Source organism: Saccopteryx leptura, unplaced genomic scaffold (genome assembly GCF_036850995.1).
Source record: "Saccopteryx leptura isolate mSacLep1 unplaced genomic scaffold, mSacLep1_pri_phased_curated manual_scaffold_137, whole genome shotgun sequence".
Taxonomy (NCBI): domain Eukaryota; kingdom Metazoa; phylum Chordata; class Mammalia; order Chiroptera; family Emballonuridae; genus Saccopteryx; species Saccopteryx leptura.
Window position 1 is genome coordinate 1 of NW_027095818.1, and position 19,617 is coordinate 19,617.

General features: G+C 43.0%; 1 protein-coding gene and 1 pseudogene across 1 annotated transcript; both read right to left on the bottom strand.

The window, feature by feature from the left end:
- Positions 1–355: 355 nt before the first annotated feature.
- Positions 356–3,194, bottom strand: LOC136387150 (histone-lysine N-methyltransferase PRDM9-like; annotated as a pseudogene).
- Positions 3,195–3,681: 487 nt separating this feature from the next.
- Positions 3,682–18,033, bottom strand: LOC136387151 (histone-lysine N-methyltransferase PRDM9-like). The gene is made up of 7 exons (XM_066358204.1): positions 17,967–18,033; positions 17,734–17,841; positions 7,770–7,807; positions 6,696–6,801; positions 6,222–6,493; positions 5,777–5,844; positions 3,682–3,982 (listed from the first exon to the last, which is right to left on the bottom strand). Exons 1-7 carry the CDS (start codon positions 18,031–18,033, stop codon positions 3,682–3,684), a joined length of 960 nt encoding a protein of 319 aa, XP_066214301.1.
- Between the last annotated feature and the right edge of the window lie 1,584 nt (positions 18,034–19,617).

The following is a 19,617-nucleotide window of genomic DNA, read 5'->3' on the forward strand; positions in this document are numbered from 1 at the left end:
CCTGAGAGTGTCCTTTTGTGTCTGAGGAGAGTTGACTTCTTCTTTCTTTTTTACAGAGACAGAGAGTCAGATAGGGGAATAGATAGAGACAGACAGGAACAAAGAGAGATGAAAAGCATCAATCATCAGTTTTTTATTGCAACAACTTAGTTGTTCATTGATTGCTTTCTCATATGTTCCTTGACCGTGGGCCTTCAGTAGACCAAGTAACCCCTTACTCGAGCCAGCGACATTTGGTTCAAGCTGGTGAGCTATTTGCTCAAGCCAGATGAGCCCTCATCCCAGTCTGACACTATATCCACTGCACCACTGCCTGGTCAAGAGAGAGTTGACTTCTGTGTAAAGCTTTGCTTACACTCCCTGAAAATATAGGGCTTCTCCCGTAAATGTGTCCTCTGGTGTATTAGGAGATAGGACTTCCGTGTGAAGCCTCGCTCACACTCCCTGCAAACATAGGGCTTCTCTCCTGAGTGTGACCTCAAGTGTCTGAGGAGAGTTAACTTCAATGAAAAGCCTCGCTTACACTCCCTGCAAACATAAGGCTTCTCCTCAGAGTGTGTCCTCTGGTGTATTAGGACATATGACTTCTGTGTGAAGCTTCGCTCACATTCCTTGCAAACATAAGGCTTCTCTCCTGAGTGTGTTTTTTGGTGTCTGAGGAGATTTGACTTCTGTGAAAAGCCTCGCTCACACTCCCTGCAAACATAGGGCTTCTCCCCTGAGTGTATAGCTGGTGTATAAGGAGATATGACTTTTGTGTGAAGCCTCGCTCATACTCCATGCAAACATAGGGCTTCTATCCTGAGTGTGTCCTCAAGTGTCTGAGGAGAGTTGACTTCAGTGAAAAGCCTCGCTCACACTCCCTGCAAACATAGGGCTTCTCCCCTGAGTGTGTCCTCTTGGTGTCTGAGAGATGTGACTTCATTGAAAAGCCTCGCTTACACTCTCTGCAAACATAGGGCTACTCCCCGAGTGTATACCTCTGGTGCTATAAGAGATATGACTTTCGTCGGTGAAGCCCTCGCTCACACTCCCTGCACAAACATAGGGCTTCTTTCCTGAGTGTATACTCTGGTGTATAAGGAGGATATGACTACTTTAGTGTGAAGCCTCACTCACTCTCCTGCAAAATATACGGGCTTTCATCCCCTGAGTGTGTCCTCTGATGTGTGAGGAGAGTTGACTTCCATGTGAAGCCTCGCTCACACTTCTTGCAAACATAGGGCTTCTCCCCCGAGTGTGTCCTCTGATGTGTGAGGAGAGTTGACTTCTGTGTGAAGCTTCGCTCACACTCCCTGCAAACATAGGGCTTCTCCCCTGAGTGGTGTCCTTTTGGTGTCTGAGGAGAGTATAACTCAGTGAAAAAACCTTGCTCACACTCCCTGCAAACATAGGGCCTTCTCCCCAGCAGTGTGTCCTTGATGTCTGAGGAGAGTTGACTTCAGTGAAAAGCCTTGCTCACACTCCCTACAAACATAGGGCTTCTCCCCAGAGTGTGTCCTTTGGTGTCTGAGGAGAGCTGACTTCTGTGAAAAGCCTCACTCACACTCCCTGCAGACATAGGGCTTCTCCCCTGAGTGTGTCCTCTGGTGTATAAGGAGATATGACTTCCGTGTGAAGCCTCGCTCACACTCCCTGCAAACATAGGGCTTCTCTCCTGAGTGTGTCCTCTGGTGTGTGAGGAGAGTGACCCATCATCAAAGGCTTGCCCACACTCTCTATACTTGACAAGTACAATTCTCGAAATTCCTACTCTCATAGACAGTTTTTCTGTGTCCACTGAATTCACTTTCTGGCCTCTGCTGGGTGCTTCTGCAGCCACTCTCTCTTGCTCACTAGAGTTTCCCAAGTGTCCTTTGGGAGTCTTAAAAATGGCCCTTGAAATCCTCCTTAGACTGGTCCTTTTAAGCAAATGTTTGGACTTTCCCTTGTCCTTTTGACCTTCAGCTTTGTCATCCCAGCTGTGTGTATCAGTATGGTGCTGCTGATGATTTGGATCCTCTGGGCAGGGATACTCTGATTGGAGGTGTTTTCTTGCAGATGTTCCTGGGAGAATTTGAGAGGGGTGATTGCATCCCACATGTTGACTGAGGAATTTCTGACTGGAGAATGCCAAAGAGCAGGAGGGACATGGGTGTATCTTTGGCTGTGGTTCTGCTGAAAGAGAAAATTTTGGTCAGGACAAATGTTGACACAGTACCTGAGTCATATGTTTTGTCTGCTATTAAGACCTGTCCCATCAGTCATTCTTATGGGGTTGACAGTGTAATCTCTGTCTCTCAAAAAGTGTTTCTTTACAGTTTGTTTTCTCTTTTCATTTTTATGTACTGTATCTTCTTTAGAATTCCATAAAGCCCATATCAAGGGTCCTTTGTATGCATTACCAGATGAGGGACTTTCAAGTAGCATCAGAATCTCTTTCACCCCTTGTATGGGTGGAACAATGCTGATCTATCCTATATACATGTAGCTTTTAAAACAGTTATTTCGAAAGACCACTGGCCCCAACTAGAAATTGCTTTCCTCATAGTTTTCCACAGAGGATAAACTGAAAATATGTCCTTCCTCAAACCTCACATCAAATATTCATACTTGATTTTATTCAGTGTGAGCCCATTTCATATACAATGTAAGACTTGTTTCAAAATATTTCCTCAATCATACTTTTTAAAAATTGATTGATTTTTAGAGAGGCAAAGAGAAGAGGAGGAGGATGGAGAGGAAAAATAGGAAGAGGAGGAGGAGAGAAAATAAGAAGAAGAAGAAAAAGAAGAAGAAGAAGATGAAGAAGAAGAAGAAAAAGGAGAAAGAAGAAGAAGAAGAAGAAAGAGAGAGAGAGAGAGAGAGAGTAAGAGAGAGGCATTTATTCATTTTTCTACCTAGGCATGCAGTCCCTGGTCATTTCTGGTATGTTCCCTGACCCAGGCTCAACCTTGGTATTACAGGTTGGTGCTTAAGTGACTGAGCTAACCAGCCAGATCCCCCAACCATACTTCTTACATACTTGACTCCTACTCCTATCCCTCTCCAGCTAATTCATAATCTTCTCTCACGTGCAGATGAAATAATCTCTGAGACGATTACTCACTGAAGTGTATTTTTCAAAAATTTACAAAGCAAATCTTAGAGAATAAGCCACCCTGTAGTCTAGAACAGCACCACCATCCCACCTCACTGAGGAAGGTCCCGTGCATCTCAGCGTGGATCACACCACTGCATTTCCAGGCTGCTACACATCTCTCTGACCTCTGCTCTTACCCTTTATGCTAGACAGTGGTGGAACTTAGAAAACAGGCCTTGGCCAGTTTTCCCAGTGAATAGAGTGTTGGCCTCGTATGTGAATGTCCCAGGTTTGATACCCGGTCAGGACACACATGAAAAGTGACGATCTGCTTATCTTTCCCTCCCTCTCCCTCAGCTCTCTCTTTTCCCTCCCACAGCCAGTGGCTCAATTGGTTCGATCATCAGCTTGATAGCTCAGTTGTTTCAAGTGTTGACCTCAGGTGTTGAGGATAGCTCAGCTAGTCTGAGCATGGACCTCAGACTGGGTTGCTGGATGGGTCCTGGTTGGGCACATGAAGGAATCTGTCTCTCCCTTCTCCTCTCACTTAAAAAAATTAAATCAAAAATAAAAAATATAAATATTTTTTCTAAGAATCAAAGGCATATGAAATGAATCCTTTATTTCTGAAGCATCTGATTCAAAATCTTACTGATTTTACAGTGTACCATGAAAATATCTAAGGTGAGTCTCTCTTCATTTTCATTTTGAAGAATGTTGTGCTTTCCTCTAGCTGCTGCAAGCTCTTTCTTCCACTTGCTGCCACACTTGATGCCCAGATTCTGGTCAAACTCATCACCATACCAAACTAACAGCTCACAGTCTGGCCTGATGACCCGGCAGGTTCGATAGAAAATCTGCCTGTGATAGAGAAAGGCAACCAGGTTCTGCTCTTCATCATCCCGGGCACATTTCACATACCTGGGATTGAGGTAGGTGAAAGAAAAAAAACCCAAAGGTGATAAGCTCCTACTGCCTTTCAGATCCATGTCCAGCTCTGCACCTGACACTAGGGCTCTGATGTAGCCCACTCCCACAGTGCTCCTGGAGAACCTGTTGTTCAATGTCTAAGCCTGTCACAATGTCAAATGACTTCTTATCTTCAGGTCCTACTTACGGTGCTCATCCTGCCTAATACCATTTTCCAAAGCCAATTCCAGACGTAACCTTCACTCTGATTGCCATAAAACCCACTGACCTCTAGCTTTTTCAAACTAACTCAGGTTCTGTTTTATATAACAGACCTAGCTACTTGATGTTGGACTCTGTCTATATTAGTTTACATCATTCAATACTCAGCCCAAGTCCATTTTTTTTTCTTTAAAAAAAATTTTTTTTTACAAGGACAGAGAGAGAGAGAGAGAGAGAGAGAGAGTCAAATCATCAGTTTTTCATTGTGACACCTTAGTTGTTCACTGATTGCATTCTCATATGTGCCTTGACTGCAGGCCTTCAGCATACTGAGTAACCCCTTGCTTGAGCCAGCGACCTTGGGTCCAAGCTGGTGAGCATTTAGCTCAAGCCAGATGAGCCTACACTGAAGCTGGCTACCTCAGGGTCTCGAACCTGGGTCCTCGGCATCCCAGTCTGATGCTCTATCCAATGTGCCACTGCCTGGTCAGGCGAAGTACATCTTTTCTTGAGAGGCCTTTCTCTATTCTCACATTTTATTTAGGTAGAAATTGATACCTCACCCAGGTTCCCATAAAAACCAGGAGGTATCCCCCTGTCCACTGAAGTGAGAAGCAGGAAAGCACAGATTTTCACATGTGCCTGACCAGGATCCAACTGGCATGCCCACCAAGGGGCGATGCTCAGCCCATCTGGGGTGTTGCTCTATTCTAGCACCTGAAGCAGAGGCCATGAAGCTGTCCTCAGTGCCAGGGACAACTTTGCTCCAGTGGAGCCTTGGCTGTGGGAGGGGAAGAGAGAGATAGAGATAAAAAAGAGGGGGAAGGGCAGAGAATCAGATGAGCACTTTTCTGTGCCCTGGGTAGGAATTAAACCCTGGACTTCCATGGCCGGGTCAGTGCTCTACTGCTGAGCCAACCGACCAGGACTTGGAGGTCTCTTTGTCTCAGCAAATTCATAAAGAACAATAATAGTTTATTCACATTCTGTAGCCTCTGGTAAAAGAGCCCCTCAGGGAAATGGCCAATGATCACTGCTCTGTGGGGTTCAGAACTAATTCCTAGTTAGAAGTGAGGGTGGGATAATTTGCTGCCCTCACAAGTGTAGGCTATACTTGGATTAGGTATCCTGGCACTCTGCACTTCTCAAAAAATAGAAAAATTATAGTTAAACATTTTAAAAATATATTGTTTCACCATGTCTGCAATTAGTTCTTCATAAGAGGATGGGTTATATGATCTGTTTAAGTAATGAATACCTTCCTCTAACTTGGAATATATACTATAGTTAGGGCTTGCTTAGATAATGTTCATTAAATCAATTAAAGTGTAATCCAAGCCCTCAAAATTTTTTTCAGTGCCCAAATTTTGTCTAGCATAGAGATTTATATTTTGAGGACATAAGCTATATTTTTATCTTCTTTTTTCCTCTATATACTTCTTGCTTTAAAAGAGCTCTGAATGGAGAAAAAAGAGAAACATAAGATTGAGGGATACCAGTGAGGGAGGCATGATGAGAAGGAAAGCTGTATGGGCCTGAGAGGGATGAGTGTTTTCGTGACTCCCAGAAAATTCTTGGCCTTACTTCATCCAGTTGGCCCAGGATTTATCCTTCCCATGCACATACTCATGGCAGTTTCTTCCTTTAGTGATCTGCATTTTAGGAAGAAAAAATAAAGGCTTTTTTAGGATAATGAGTTAATAAAATTATTTTACTCTACTGTCAACAAAGCTCTTTCAGCTTGCATGCATTGCCACTAGTGACCACATGATATTTTTCTTACTCATCACATCTGCGTTGACCTGTCAACTCAGGGCTGGGAGGAGGCATTCTTTTGTGTCTATACCACTTTGCTCCCACTTAATTTGTGATCCTCAACAGGAGCTCCATGATCTGCAAAGTCCACTCCGTACCCAGACCTAAACATATTGTCTCCATCCATGTCCTAGTATGTAGAATGGCAGGTCCCACCAAGCATGGGAGGGATGTGGGAATCCACAAGACAGGGGAAGATGTAAATACTTCTGACCTGCCAGGAGTATCCGTTATTGACTGCCTCTTTATCTTCTGTGATCTGGCCCTCATAAGGGCCAAAATGCAGACCCACTGGCAGAGCAAAAGCCTCGTTCCACACTCCAAGCCCAGCCTCAGGAATTCCCGATGGTCTGATTCTCAACCCAGGGGGCAGAGTGAGGGCTGCGTGGTTTGCATGCCCCTCATCCACTGCACTGTCTTTTACAAATATAGTGGGCCCATGCACATCACAACTGTCAATGAAGAAGTTCTGACAATTCTCACAATCTGGGGATGAGAGCAACAGAGATTAGGGAAGGTGTAGTGCATGTTCCTGGACATATAGAACTTCAGAGAGAGCACAGGAACTCACATCATTAAGCCTCACTTCTGTAATGTGGGTCCATGGGGGAACGGAATGCTGTAAGGATCAAATGATTAGATGACATTATTGTATGAAGAGTTAGCATGCTTTGTTAGGGTCACTTACAGAAGAAGTAATTGTCCTGGGGTTTGCTGATCTCTTGGTACACATGGCTATTTCTTTCTCGTAAGCTACACAATTTTACTTCAGTCTCCTTTCTCTTGAGTTCCAAGTTGGAGAAGAGGGAGTTTGGTGGAGTCTGGAGTGTTAGTCCCTATTTTGTCAGAAAACACACAAACTCCTGCCATCAAATTATCACCTGTCCTTCTATACACTCTGGTATTTTCCTTTGTCAACTATTGGCTCAGAGACCCCCTATAATAGTAAGCTTCTACACTGACTACAGATGTCCAATTCAATTTTAGTTTCTAGATCTTCTCATTATGAGTTGTAACTTCTCAAATTTTAGTTATTCATAAAATATTTATTAAGGGCACAGTGTATGTAAGGCATTTAGGAAAGGCCAGGGATGCAACACCAACAGCATATGGTTGCTATTATCATAGATGTATTTATTGGACAATGTGTATGTGTCAGTTATTTTACATTGAATTTAAGCCCTAGCCAGTTGCTCAGTGGATAGAGCTTTGGCCAGTGTATGTCCCGGGTTTGATTCCCATCGGGGTATATAGAAAATGTGACCATCGCCTTCTCCACCCCTCCCACTCCCCCTTCTCTCCTTCTTCCTTTCCTGCAGCCAGTGGCTCAATTGGTTTGAGATTTAGCCCTGGGCACTGAGGATGGCTTGGTTAGCTAGAGCACATCATCCTAAGGTGCTAAAAACCAGCTCAGTACTTGAGAATTGGGGTTGCTGTGTAGATCTTGGTAAGAGTGCATATGTGAGTCACCTCACTATCTCTCCTCATCTTACCTAAAAAATAAAGAAATATATACACAGATAAATTGAATTGAGTACTGTCAAAGAATATATGCATGTATCTTCACCTTACACATTAGCATTCAAGAGCTCAGATAATTTGTAAGATTTGTCCAAAGGTCCAGTGCTAAATTCACTCTCAGTTTAGTAGAGCTTAAATCCAGGCCTATCCAAAGTCCACCCCATACACCTAGGCCATACTCATTAGCCTTTTTAGAGGACTCAGAGGAACTGGAATCTACAAATGATTTTTTCTTAACCAATTTACATCTAGAGTGTTTTCTAGAGGGTCTTGCTTCTCCTGGATGGAGTGTGATGCTGAAGACTCAAGTTTTGAAACTCTGAGGCTGCCAGGTTCAGAGGGGGATACTCAGGCTTTAGTGCAGTCTCACCAGCTTGAGCACAGGGTCACCAGCTTGAGTCTTTAATCACAGGCATGACCCCATGGTTGCTGGCTCAATTCCAAGGTATCTGGCTTGAGCAAGGGGTCACTCACTGTGCTGTAACCCCCCAGTCAGGGCACATATGGGAAAGCAATTGATGAACAACTAAGGAGCTGCAATGAAGAATTGATAGTTTACATCTCTCTCGCTTTCAGCCAGTCTGTCACTGTCTGTCCCTCCCTCCCTCTCTATCTCTCAGTAAAATAAAAAAGAAAAAAAATTGGCCATTTATGTCAAAAATATAATGAAGGTCACTTAACTGGACAGAAAGTCCATTTCTTTAATATAACACTTTCTCTTTTCTGTCTTTGTTATGGACCGTAAATGGCAAAAAGCCATTGTATATTTGAGGCTTAGCAAAAGGCTTAGTTCTCCCCACTCCATCTTCATATGTGGCTATGATGCTGAGTATATGCACCCACTCTATTTGCTTTTTGGGTTGCTGTAAGCAATATACATGCCCTTCCTCTGACTTTTTGTTTGTTTCAGATGTTGGTAGATATCACTAATGTATCCTGTTTTTGCCTTGGGAGAGTTCCTGTCTTAGCCTTGGATGTGCAACTTTGTATCAAGGTCCTTGATTTGCATATGGCTATATAATAAAGCGAACTGGGGCTATAGGGCACTAGGATACTGCAGGCATGTTGAAGAGCCCTCCTGGTCCTACTATTTTTGTTTTGATAAGTGTGTTTTCTTAATTCCACACCTTTATTAGGAGCCGCGTTAGTCTGTGGCAAGTGGCGCCCGAACAGAAGACTTGAGTATGAGTCCAAGAAAATTAAAACTGAAGGAAGGTGACAAAACTCCCCAAGTGAAGTGCGCACAGTGAGTAACAAAAGGTTTTAGGGAAAGTGTAGTCAGGAGTAAAAGATTATGGGACAGATAGGGTAAAAAATAAGGAACTTTTATGTAGAAAAGTTTCTGTATGAAGACTAATCGTTGTCTGAAGAGTATCAGGGTGAGCTGGAAACAGAGGGATGTGAATATGAGTATAACTTGGGAGTCTGAGGATGACAGGGGGAATAAAAAATCCATGGCTATGGCTGCCTTAGCTGTGGGGCCTTTGCTGCCCTCAGTTCCTTTCTACATTCAAACCTCTGCTCCTCTGTACCCTTATCTGGCTGATTCTGGAGTCTATAGCTCAAAATCTGGGAAATCCTCTCTCCAACAATCTATACACCAGGCTCAAAATATAGGGGAAACAATATATGGCTTTACCCATTTTCCTGTTGTAGAAAGACAGGATGGTACAGGGAGACTAATGCAAGAACATGAACCTGTACCTTTTAGAACTCTGAAAGAGCTTAAACTTACTTGTGTTCAGTGTGGGCCTACTGCACCTTTTTCACTTGGTTTATTAGATACTATTAGTGCAAAGGCTCTTCCTTCAAATGGCTGGAAAGCAATTGCTTGTACTTGTCTCTCCAGGGGTAATTATTTGCTGTGGAAGTTGAACTTTCTTGAAAATGGAAAGGAGACTCAGGTATTAGGAAGATTGCAGCTTTTCCTGTCATGGTCTGATTTTCTTTAATGTTTTGACTGCAGTCTTTTGAACTATCATTTTGTTTCTTTCTTGTTCTTTGCCTGGAGGTTGAGGCAGGGGATCTGTGTTGGATCTTATTATAGAAAATATCCCAGCAGCTGCCGAGAGCAAATTTTCACGGAAAGATTTTGTTTAATCATATCCTTCAGGCCCTCTGTCTGAAAATGCCCTGACTAATTCAGGCAGGCATCATTCTAATCTAAATATGCTCTGAAATCCTGGGTTTCTTTCTGGTTTGTCTGGTTTGTCTAATTATTGTCTCTGTTTAGACTTTGTTTAATGTTGTCTAAAATGTATCTGTTTTTAAGGCCTGAATTAAGTTTTTTTGCATGCAAAAATTGGAAATGCTGGCTCTAATATTTAGAAAAAATAAAATGTTTTTAGAACTTGTAAGGAGCACTCATTTAAATTTAAATAGAATATAATGTAGATCCTTAAGACTTACTGATTTGGTTAGTGCATTGTGAGGTATGTTCAGAGTTAGGAGCCAAATAGCAATTTAAATATTAGGATTAGTCAAAGTTACATGTTATACTTGTGTTTTTTGTATGTAAATTGTATTGTTATATGTAAGGTTATTTCAGTTAGGCAAAACAAAGAATTGAGCAAAATTAAGCAGGGCCCTAATAAGTCATTTCAGGAATTTGTCTCACATCTAATTCAGGCAGTTAGAAGAATAGTATAAAGATTCTAATTCTGCTTCTCCGGCCACGTCCTGCAAAAGGGCTCCAAGAAAATTAGTGATTTGGCTCCTCTGATTTTTCCAATTGATTAAAAAAAATAGGTCAGGAATGCCCTGAAATGGAACTAACAATACAAGGGTGTAAATTTAAAAGACTTTTAGATACTGGAGCTGATATATCTGTTATTGCTAAGCCACATTGGCCTCCTTCCTGGCCAACTCATGCAGCAGCCACAGAATTACAAGGTATAGGGCAGAGTAAATCCCCTCAACAAAGTTCTGGAAAGATTAAGAAGGTCATTCTGGATTTTTTCAGCCTTATGTGCTCCCTGGATTGCCAGTTAATTTGTGGGGTAGAGATGTTTTGAAAAATATGGGAGCATTACTTGTCAGTCCTAATAATTTAGTCATCACTCAAATGCTTGATCAGGAATTTTTGCCCACTAAGGGACTAGGGAAATAAGAGCAGGGAATTCTCACTCCCTAGAAGTGGCACCCAATACCAGAAGGTGTGGATTAGGATATCAAAATTTAGCAGAGGGGCCTTGGTAGCTCCTGCTACCCCAGTAAGGCATTGTGCAGACCTTATTACTTGTAAATCAGATAATTATGTATAGATAGACCAGTGGCCCCTTTCTCAGGAGAAACTTAGGAGAGCTGCTCAGTTGGTACAAGAGCAGTTACAGCTTGGGCACAATGAACCATCCAATAGTCCATGGAATATGCCTATTTTTGTCATTAAAAAGAAATCAGGAACCTGGAGACTATTACAAGATTTGAGAGCAATAAATAAGACTGAAAATTATGGGTCCTCTCCAGCTAGACTCCCTTCTCCTGCTGCCATTCCATGGAATTTTCACCTTGTAATTATTGATTAGAAGGATTGCTTTTTTACTATTCCTTTAAACCTGCATGATTGCAAGTGTTTTGCATTCAGTGTTCCTTCATTTAATTTCTAGGTTCCAATGGAGCAATACCAGTGGAGAGTTTTCCTCAAGGTATGGCTAACAGTCCTACCTTGTGCCAAAAATACATTTCTCAAGCTATCTTTTCAGTTTGAAGGCAGTACCCTGAGGTGTACATAATTTATTATATGGATAATATTCTTATCACTCATCCAGATAAAGACACTGTGTTGATCATTTTGCAACAGCTACAAAATTCTTTGAAAGAATCAGGACTTTATATAGCTCCTAAAAAAGTACAGCAATCTTTACCTTTTTCTTATTTAGGACAAATTGTTGAGGGACAACAAATTCGTCCAAAGAAAATAGAAATCAGGACAGATCATTTGCAAACTTTAAATGATTTCCAGAAACTATTAGGAGACATGAACTGGCTTAGACCTTCCTTGAAATTAACTACTGGGTAACTGAGACCACTTTTTGATATTCTTAGAGGCTCGGCTAAACCAGCTTCTGCTCGGCTACTTACAGCTGCGGGACAACAAGCTTTAAAGCTTGTAGAAAAAGCCTTGCAACAACCACAACTAAAATGCATAAATCCTGAAGAATCAATTGCCTTACTAATTTGTCCCTCAAGTTACACTCCAATGGGACTATTGTGGCAAGTTTCAGGTCCCACTGAATAGATTCATTTGGCTGTTACTTCTAAAAAAGTTTTATCTTCGTATCTTGACCTTGTCGCCTCCTTGATTATCAAGGGGTGTAAGCGACTCTTACAGCTTATAGGTTTTGAGCCTCAAATTATTGTTGTTCCTTTTTCAAAGGATCAACAACAATGGCTCTGGGAAACTTCCACTAAATGGCAAATTGCTTTTACAAATTTTAGAAGCCAAATAGATTCTCACTACCATATGATAAAATAGTTCAATTTTCATTAATTACTACATATGTATTTCCTAAGGCAATTGTTAATGAGCCCATTCCTGAAGCACCTACAGTCTTTACTGATGGGTCTAGCTCAGGAATAGCCGGCTTAAAATCGATGGACAAATTTATACTAAAACAATTTGCCTTGAAATCAGCTCAAAGACTAGAATTACATGCCATTATCATAGCTTTTCAGCATTTTCCATATTCCTTCCTCCTTTAATCTGTATACAGAAAGCAAATATTTACTCATGGTTGTTTCCACTATAGAGACTGCTGTCTTAGGGACAACTGCTGATGAACTATTTCAGCAGTTTCTCCTTCTTCAAAGACCTGTACGTCAACATAGAGTTCCATGTTTTATAGGACATATTTGAGCTCAATTTATGCTCCCTGGAGCACAAGAAAATGCCCTTGTTTATCAAGCTACCCAAAATAAAATTATTTGGAACAACCATGACAGATAGAGAAATTCAGTCTCATACTATTCATCACCAGAACACTGCAGCCCTACGTAAACAGTTTCAGCTTTCTCGGAAAGCAGCACAGCAGATTGGTAAATCCTGTCCAAGGTGTCCTATACTACAATATTTCCCTTCATTTGGAGTTAACCCTTAAGGACTCTTACCAGGACAACTTTGGCAAATGGATGTTACTCATATACCTTCATTTTGCAAACAGTCCTATGTCCATGTTACAGTGGATACTTATTCTGGATTTATTGTAGCCTCTGCTAGGACAGGAGAGGCTGCTAAGCATGTTATATAGCTCATTGTATGCATTTTCTATTATTGGACTTCTTGATGTGATTAAAACTGACAATGTTTCTACATATGTAACAAAAGCATTTACTGTATTTTGTCAAATCTTTTGAATTACAGGTATTTCTTACAATCTTTAAAGTCAAGGTATTATTAAAGTGTTCCCAGCAAATATTTAAGGTCAATTTTAAAAATATAAAAGGGGAAGTCATATCCTGGAATTCCTGCAAATCTACCTTACCTTTTAAAAAATTTTTCTTTTGAATGTTGAACAGGAGACACCAAATCCTTTTCTCCTGCAAACTTCTATTCTCTTTTATTTGATCCAGCTAATAACACTGTTTTGTCTTTTTCCAAATAGCTCCAGATATACAGAAAAGGTTTATATAGGCAGATGGGAATTTTCAAACCCCTCAGCGAGATCTTCTGAGCATGGCTTTTAAGGTACCAAGAGGCAAAAAAGCCCAAAAGAGATCAGGTGAAATACTAGCTCTTGGGATACACCCTCAAAAGGTTCCAATTCCCCAATGGCATCTCATAGAACTCCATCAGGGCCCTGCTTCAATAGTGGAAAGGATGGTCATTTAAGCCAAAGCCTGCCAGGATTACATGCCTTTGCTCTGAGGAAGAAGGGACACTGGAAGGTGGGCTTCCCCTCGCTACTCTAAGGGAGGGTTCGGTCTCTTCCAGCCCTGTTCCAGCCATCTGTGACCTAACCTTGCCCAAAATGCTGGGCTTTGCCACTGAAGGCTGAAGGTACCCAGGGCCATTGGCCCCATCTATGACACTGTGGATGAGCCTAGAATATTTCTTCCAAGTAGCCGGTAGACTGGTCTCATTTACACAAGGGCTACTTAACTATGTCTTGCCTGAATATTTGGGATTTTTATTCTTCCCTCGAAGATCTCTGTTGTGGGTGTTTATAGTCCTGTTTTCTGCTGCTTTGTTTAATAGTCTTTCTTTTACTCCTACTGCCTCAATGCCCCATTCATATTTTAGGTTGGGACCTACTTCTAATTTAGAGCTCCTTTTTTCCTTTTTTGCCAACTTACAAATTTACCTCTGCCACCCAGCTTAGTGTATTCCAAGGTTCTCCTCACCACCCCATGGCTGTAAAGCTCCAGTATAAGGACCCCTGGTTTCCTCTTTCCAGTTTAAAGAAAACAGAAGCTCCGTATTCATGCGTGCTGTGGATGGTTTTTCCAGTCTACTTGGGTCATCACCAGCTAGAAGCAGTGGTCATTGGAACTTTGATGCTAGCTGCAGAGTGTAGAAGTGTGACAGAAATTCCAGTGCCATGTGGACTTCTCCTGGATGTGTTTCCTGGACTCTTGCTCCTGTGACAGCTTTTGATGGAGTGAACTGGGCTTCAGCAGCATTTGCGGAAATTTGGAATGGTGTTGGTGTTAACTTGGACTTGGTGAACATGTTAAGGACACTACTCTTTTATGGATTCTTGTTGTATTGGCCAAGAGTTTGCTTAAAGACTTTAATCACTGTAATGTTTTAGAATATTTGGGTATCTTGTTAGTATTGGCTATACTAATTTTGTGTTTGTTCTGTTTTTTCAGACTGCCTCCAAATTATAATCTGGGAAACTAAGAAATCAGATGAGTGGAAATCTCAGCACACAAATTAAAAATAAAAAAGAAAAGGGGAATATGTTGTGGACTATAAATGGCAAAAAGCCATTGTAGATTCGAGGCTTAGCACAGGGCTGAGTTCTCCCCTCTCCATCTCCATATTTGCTGTGATGCTGAGTATTTGCACCCATTCTACTTGCTTCCTTGGGTTGCTGGAAGCAATATACATGCCCTTCCTCTGACTTTTTGTTTATTTCAGATGTTGGTAGATTTCACTAATGTATCCTGTTTTTGCCTTGGGAGAATTCCTGTGTTAGCCTTGGATGTGCAACTTTGTATCAAGGCCCTTGATTTGCACATGGCTATATGATAAAGCAAACTGGGGCTATGGGGCACTCAGATACTGCCAGGCATGTTGAAGAGTCCTCCCAGTCCCATCATTTTTGTTTTGATAAGTGTGTTTTCTTAATTCCGCACCATTATTAGGAGCCACACTGGTTCATGGCATATCTTTTTTAAAAATTTGCCTGACTTGCAGTGGCACAGTAGATAAAACAGTGACCTGGACACTGAGGTCACCAGTTTGTAACCCCAGGCTTGCCTTGTCAAGGCACATCCAAAAAGCAACTACTATAAGTTGATGCTTCCTGCTCCTGTCTGCCTCCACATTCTCTCTCTCTCTCTCTCTCTCACTCCTCTCCTAAAATCAATAAAAAATTTTAATTTATTAAATTTTTTATTAATTTTAGAGGGATAGGAGGGAAGAGAGTGAGTGAGAAACATTGATTTGCTGTTCCATTCATTTATGCATTTAGTGGTTGATTATTCTTTATTTGTTCTTTTTTTTTTTTTTTTTTTTTTTTTTGCTAGAGAGGCAGACAGGAAGGGAGAGGGATGAGAAGCATCAACTTACAGCAGCAGCACCTTGGTTGTTCATTGATTGCTTTCGCATGGGTGCCTTGACCAGGGGAATCTAGCTCAGTCAGTGACCTCTTGCTCAAACCAGCAACCTTGGCTCATGCCAGCAACCTTGTGCTTCAAGCCAGTGACTATGTGGTCATGTCTATGATTTCACACTCAAGCCAGTGTCTCCACACTCAAGCCCATGAACCCCCTCAAGCCTGCAACCTTGGGGTTTGGAACCTGAGTCCTCATCATCCCAGGTTGATGCTCTATCCTCTGTGCTACCACCTGGAAAGGCTTCAATGGTTGATTCTTATATGGGCCCTGACTGGACATCAAATACACAACTTAGGTATATGGGGACGACTCTCTAATAAATTATGCAACTTGGCCAGGGCTCCTTTCTGTCTTCTTGTTTCAGAGTGGCCTTGTCCAGTCTAATGGTACAGTGACCACCTTGCCTCCTTTTCTTCTTATCCTTTCACCTTTACATATTTAACTGTCCTTGCCCTTCCTTAATCATCAGAGTCTGGTCAGCACCAAACAGTCTTCGGAACACAGCCTCAGGTCTGTGGACCTCAGAAACCATTTGGTTCAAGTTAGAGATCACATCTGGACTTCAGCTGTGTTTCAATGCTAGACTCATGAAAGCAGAAGGACCTTACTGACCATACCCTCATGAAACCAGACACACTGAAGAGATGGCTGACACAGGGCCTGATACAATGGTCCCTACACTGGCCCACAACCCCAGCTGCCTTAATTGTCAGGAGCTGATCAACAACTGCTGGCTGACAAGGTCACAGCAGAGAAGATCCACAACTGCTGGCTGACAAGGTCACAGCAGAAGATCAAAAACTGCTGATTGACAAAATCACAGCAGAGAAGACCAATGGCTGCAGGGTGACAAAGTTACCAGAGTGAAGAGCAATAGCTGTGGGTGACAAAGTCACCGCAAAGGAAAGGCACAACGATACTTCCCCCTTTGACCTTTTGAATTAATCTGGCCTTATATACCCCCTTTTCTGGGTGTGTGCTATTATTTATGGCACAGGGATAATAGTATCGTGCTTTCCCTGTAGATTCGTAGTAATTTCTTTGGAAATGAGACTGTAGTTGTAAGTTCCACAGAAAAGCCTGTAAGCCCCTTGAACTGGGCTCATAAACATAAGAGGCTGGCCATGATATCCCTCGTAAAGGGTTAAGTTTGTAGGAGAATTTCTTCTTATTAATTATGTTAGAAAGAATAAAGTTAGAACTTAACTAGTGTATGAATATGGCAAAGAAATAAAATTTGACTAGGCAATATAAACTTAGGTAAGGTGTAGTGGAATAACCCATTGCATGGCCTTGGATGGGAATACAGCCAACAAGAAAAGAATGTTTTGTTAAGAGACTTGTTTTGTGACTGAAGGCAGTTGCTGGGCTTTTCTCAGTAAAACATTCTCATGAGATTTTTGTATTTTCCAAATATAAGGAGAGGAATGTGGTGGGATCCATAGCAGCCATAGCAATTAATGCCTTCTGATATTATGTTGCTACTAAGCTATCTTGCAGGTGCACTCTATATATCTTTAAGCAAAAGTTACTCTTGATGTTATGCCAATTTCTTAATAAGCAAGCCTTTTGAAGTCTTGTGAGAAAAATTAGGACACTGCATGAACTCAAAGCCATTTGCCTGAGCAAGTGGTGGTCCTTTGCTAGTCCTTGATGATTTTGTCTGCTAATCCCTCTCTGCGCCCTTGACTCACAACAACAGTAAAGTAGAATTATTAATTAGTACTAATCTTTTAGAAGTTTGTACTGATATTGTTATTGCTATTCAAGTTATTGTATATCTGTACTTTGAATGACTTACCACCTGATCTGTAGCTTATAGATATGAATTAACTGTTATCTGGAAATATGTAACCATAGTGAAGCAAAATACCATGTGATTGTAACTTAGTGTGTGTGCATAAAAAGAAAGCTAGACCAGCATTTGGCAGAGATGCCTGGCAGTAAATGCTAACAAGAGAATAAAGAGAAAATAAAGAATTCAGCTCTCTCACTCAACTTGCGCTGATGCTGTCTCTTCCTGTGGGACCCCTGGATTCTGCCCAGGGCTGGACCCTGGCACTTAATTACGATTAATCCTTTCCTGTCTGCAATGAGGCCAGGGCTGCCAGACAGCGCTTTCCTGGAGCACTGCTCACCCGCCAGACCTTCCTCCTCCTTTTGTGATGACAAGTGCTCTGAATGAGTTATTTCTTATGTGGTTTTATACTTTTATACCATTCATGCTCATTAACACATCTATAAATATATGTAATTATTTACACATGGAAGCAGTGTATCAAATCGCCCCTTACTGCACATTGCACTGTTTGCATCTCACTTGTTTGCTAAATGCAAGCTCTGTCCCCGGTTAGCTGTTTAGAGGCTGGAGACCTGACCCCAGGTCAGTTTCAAATGGGCAGAGCATGTCTGCGACCCCTCACCTCGCTGCCTCCGAGTCCATTCTTCATGCGAGTCCTCAGTGTCTTCCACCGGGGGTCTGGTGGCCTGTTGGCGGTAAACCATGAAAGCGGGGCTAGGGGATCTGAGGCCTGGGGAGAAACAAAATTGTGGTCCTCAAAGCGAAGCTCTTGAAAAAGTAGCCCCGACACTCACTGCCCCCTGTGCTGCCCCACGGTCCCCACCTGGTTCCCGCACCCCCATCCCCGCCTGTCACCTTTGTGCAGCAGCGGGTCCTGGTTCCCCTCCACTTTGGGGTAGCGTGCCTTCTCCCAGTCGCCCATGGCGGCCACCCCTCCCGAGAGAAGTAGGCGTGGATGTCCCTGAAAACGTCTAGTGCCTGAGGGAAGATGCGGCCTCGTGACCCCTCCCACCAGCTGGCGAACCGCCCCTCGCCCTGATGGGTCCGAGCTGCTCCCAGTCCAACCCTCCTCCCTGCCCCCCTCACCTGCGGCGCTGCCTCCGCCGCCCTGCAGGCTCCCGTCCACGTCTCTGTTCCCGCCACCACGCACGCCCAGCCCCTATGTGCCTGTGCGGGAGACGATGCTGAGGCTGACTGCTTGGCCTTCCGAGCGCATTTTTGCACGTGCGTGGGCGCTCACGGTGGGGTATCCCCTAGGGGGGACACAAAGGACCAGCCCCAGGGATGCAAGGACGGGCCAGGGCGGGGACTCCAGCCAAGCCAGAGGCTACCTTGCTCAAAACAGCGACTTGCGCTTTAATCCACCGACCTTCGGGCTCAACCAGTGACCATGGGATCATGTCTATGATCCCGCGCTCAAGCCTGTGAGTCCGCGCTGAAGCCGGATGAGCTTATTACATTTTCTCGTTGTTCAAGCGCTCTCTTGAGATCCTTTATTCTACTCTCAAGTTTATTGAACATTGTGATGATTGTTTGCCTTGAATTCTTTATCTGTCCAGTTACCCATGTTCATTTCATTAGGATATTTCTCTGGAGTTTTTTCTTGTTCCTTCATTTGGGGTATATTCTTCTGTCTCCCCATTTTCTTTGTCAGTTTTTGTTCCTTTGAATTGAATGGAATTAATCATCTCGCCCAGTCTTGAACATGTTGTCTTTGTTACATTGTGTGTTGAGTAGTTTCAGCCTGTGGGTTGTCCGGGTTGTCGTTGGGGAGAGGTGCATGCAGTGCCTGTCCTGTCACCTGACCTGAAGGAGTGGGTTCTGAATGGGCCACCTGGGGTGTGTGAGCCTCCTTGCCCTTTTAATCTGGGCAAGGCTGCCTGGTGTAAAAGGGGCTGCATGGCGTGTGCTTTGCGTGTCCTGTTTTAATTATCTTTTGTCAGAGCACGTTCTGGCTGGGTTACCTGATTGCTTTCTTGTATCTCACCCTCCATTAGATCCACCCTTTGTCCTGGAGGGGTAGCCTGGGTGCACACACAGCCTTAATTTGTTCATTCTTCACCTTCTCGGGGCTTGGCAGCCTAGTGCACATACACAGCATTGCCCCCTCACTGCACACTGGACTGCAGCATTTTGCTACCTTTGTGCTTTCTTTTGGTAGAGCTGCCCGACCAGTGCAAGCAGAAGCACCCCCCCCCAATCTCTGCACTTTCTCTGATCAGACAGTCCTGTGTGCAGACCATAGCCCATTTGTTGGCTCCCCATTTTCCAAGATGGAAATGCCAGTAGTGACCCACTATTTCTGCACTTTTTTGGGGTTGAATATTCTCACAGCTGGTACCAGACTATTTTGCTAGCTAGGCACTCTCTGTAGGTGGGGGAGTCACAGATGCACATGCAGCTAGCTCAGTGGGTGAAGTGTCACCCTGCCATACCTACCTGCTGGGTCTATATCTGGAAAGAGGACCTCTTTTTACACAAGCTATGTTGCCCTCATGATTCTGTT

Coding starts and splice junctions, on each gene's coding strand:
- LOC136387151 (XM_066358204.1), bottom strand. CDS start 18,033: ATGGGCGACTGGGAGAAGGCACGCTACCCCAAAGTGGAGGGGAACCAG. Junction 17,842..17,966: donor GGACCCGCTGCTGCACAAAG/GTGACAGGCGGG, acceptor GTTTCTCCCCAG/GCCTCAGATCCCCTAGCCCC. Junction 6,494..6,695: donor CCAGGACAATTACTTCTTCT/GTAAGTGACCCT, acceptor TCTCATCCCCAG/ATTGTGAGAATTGTCAGAAC.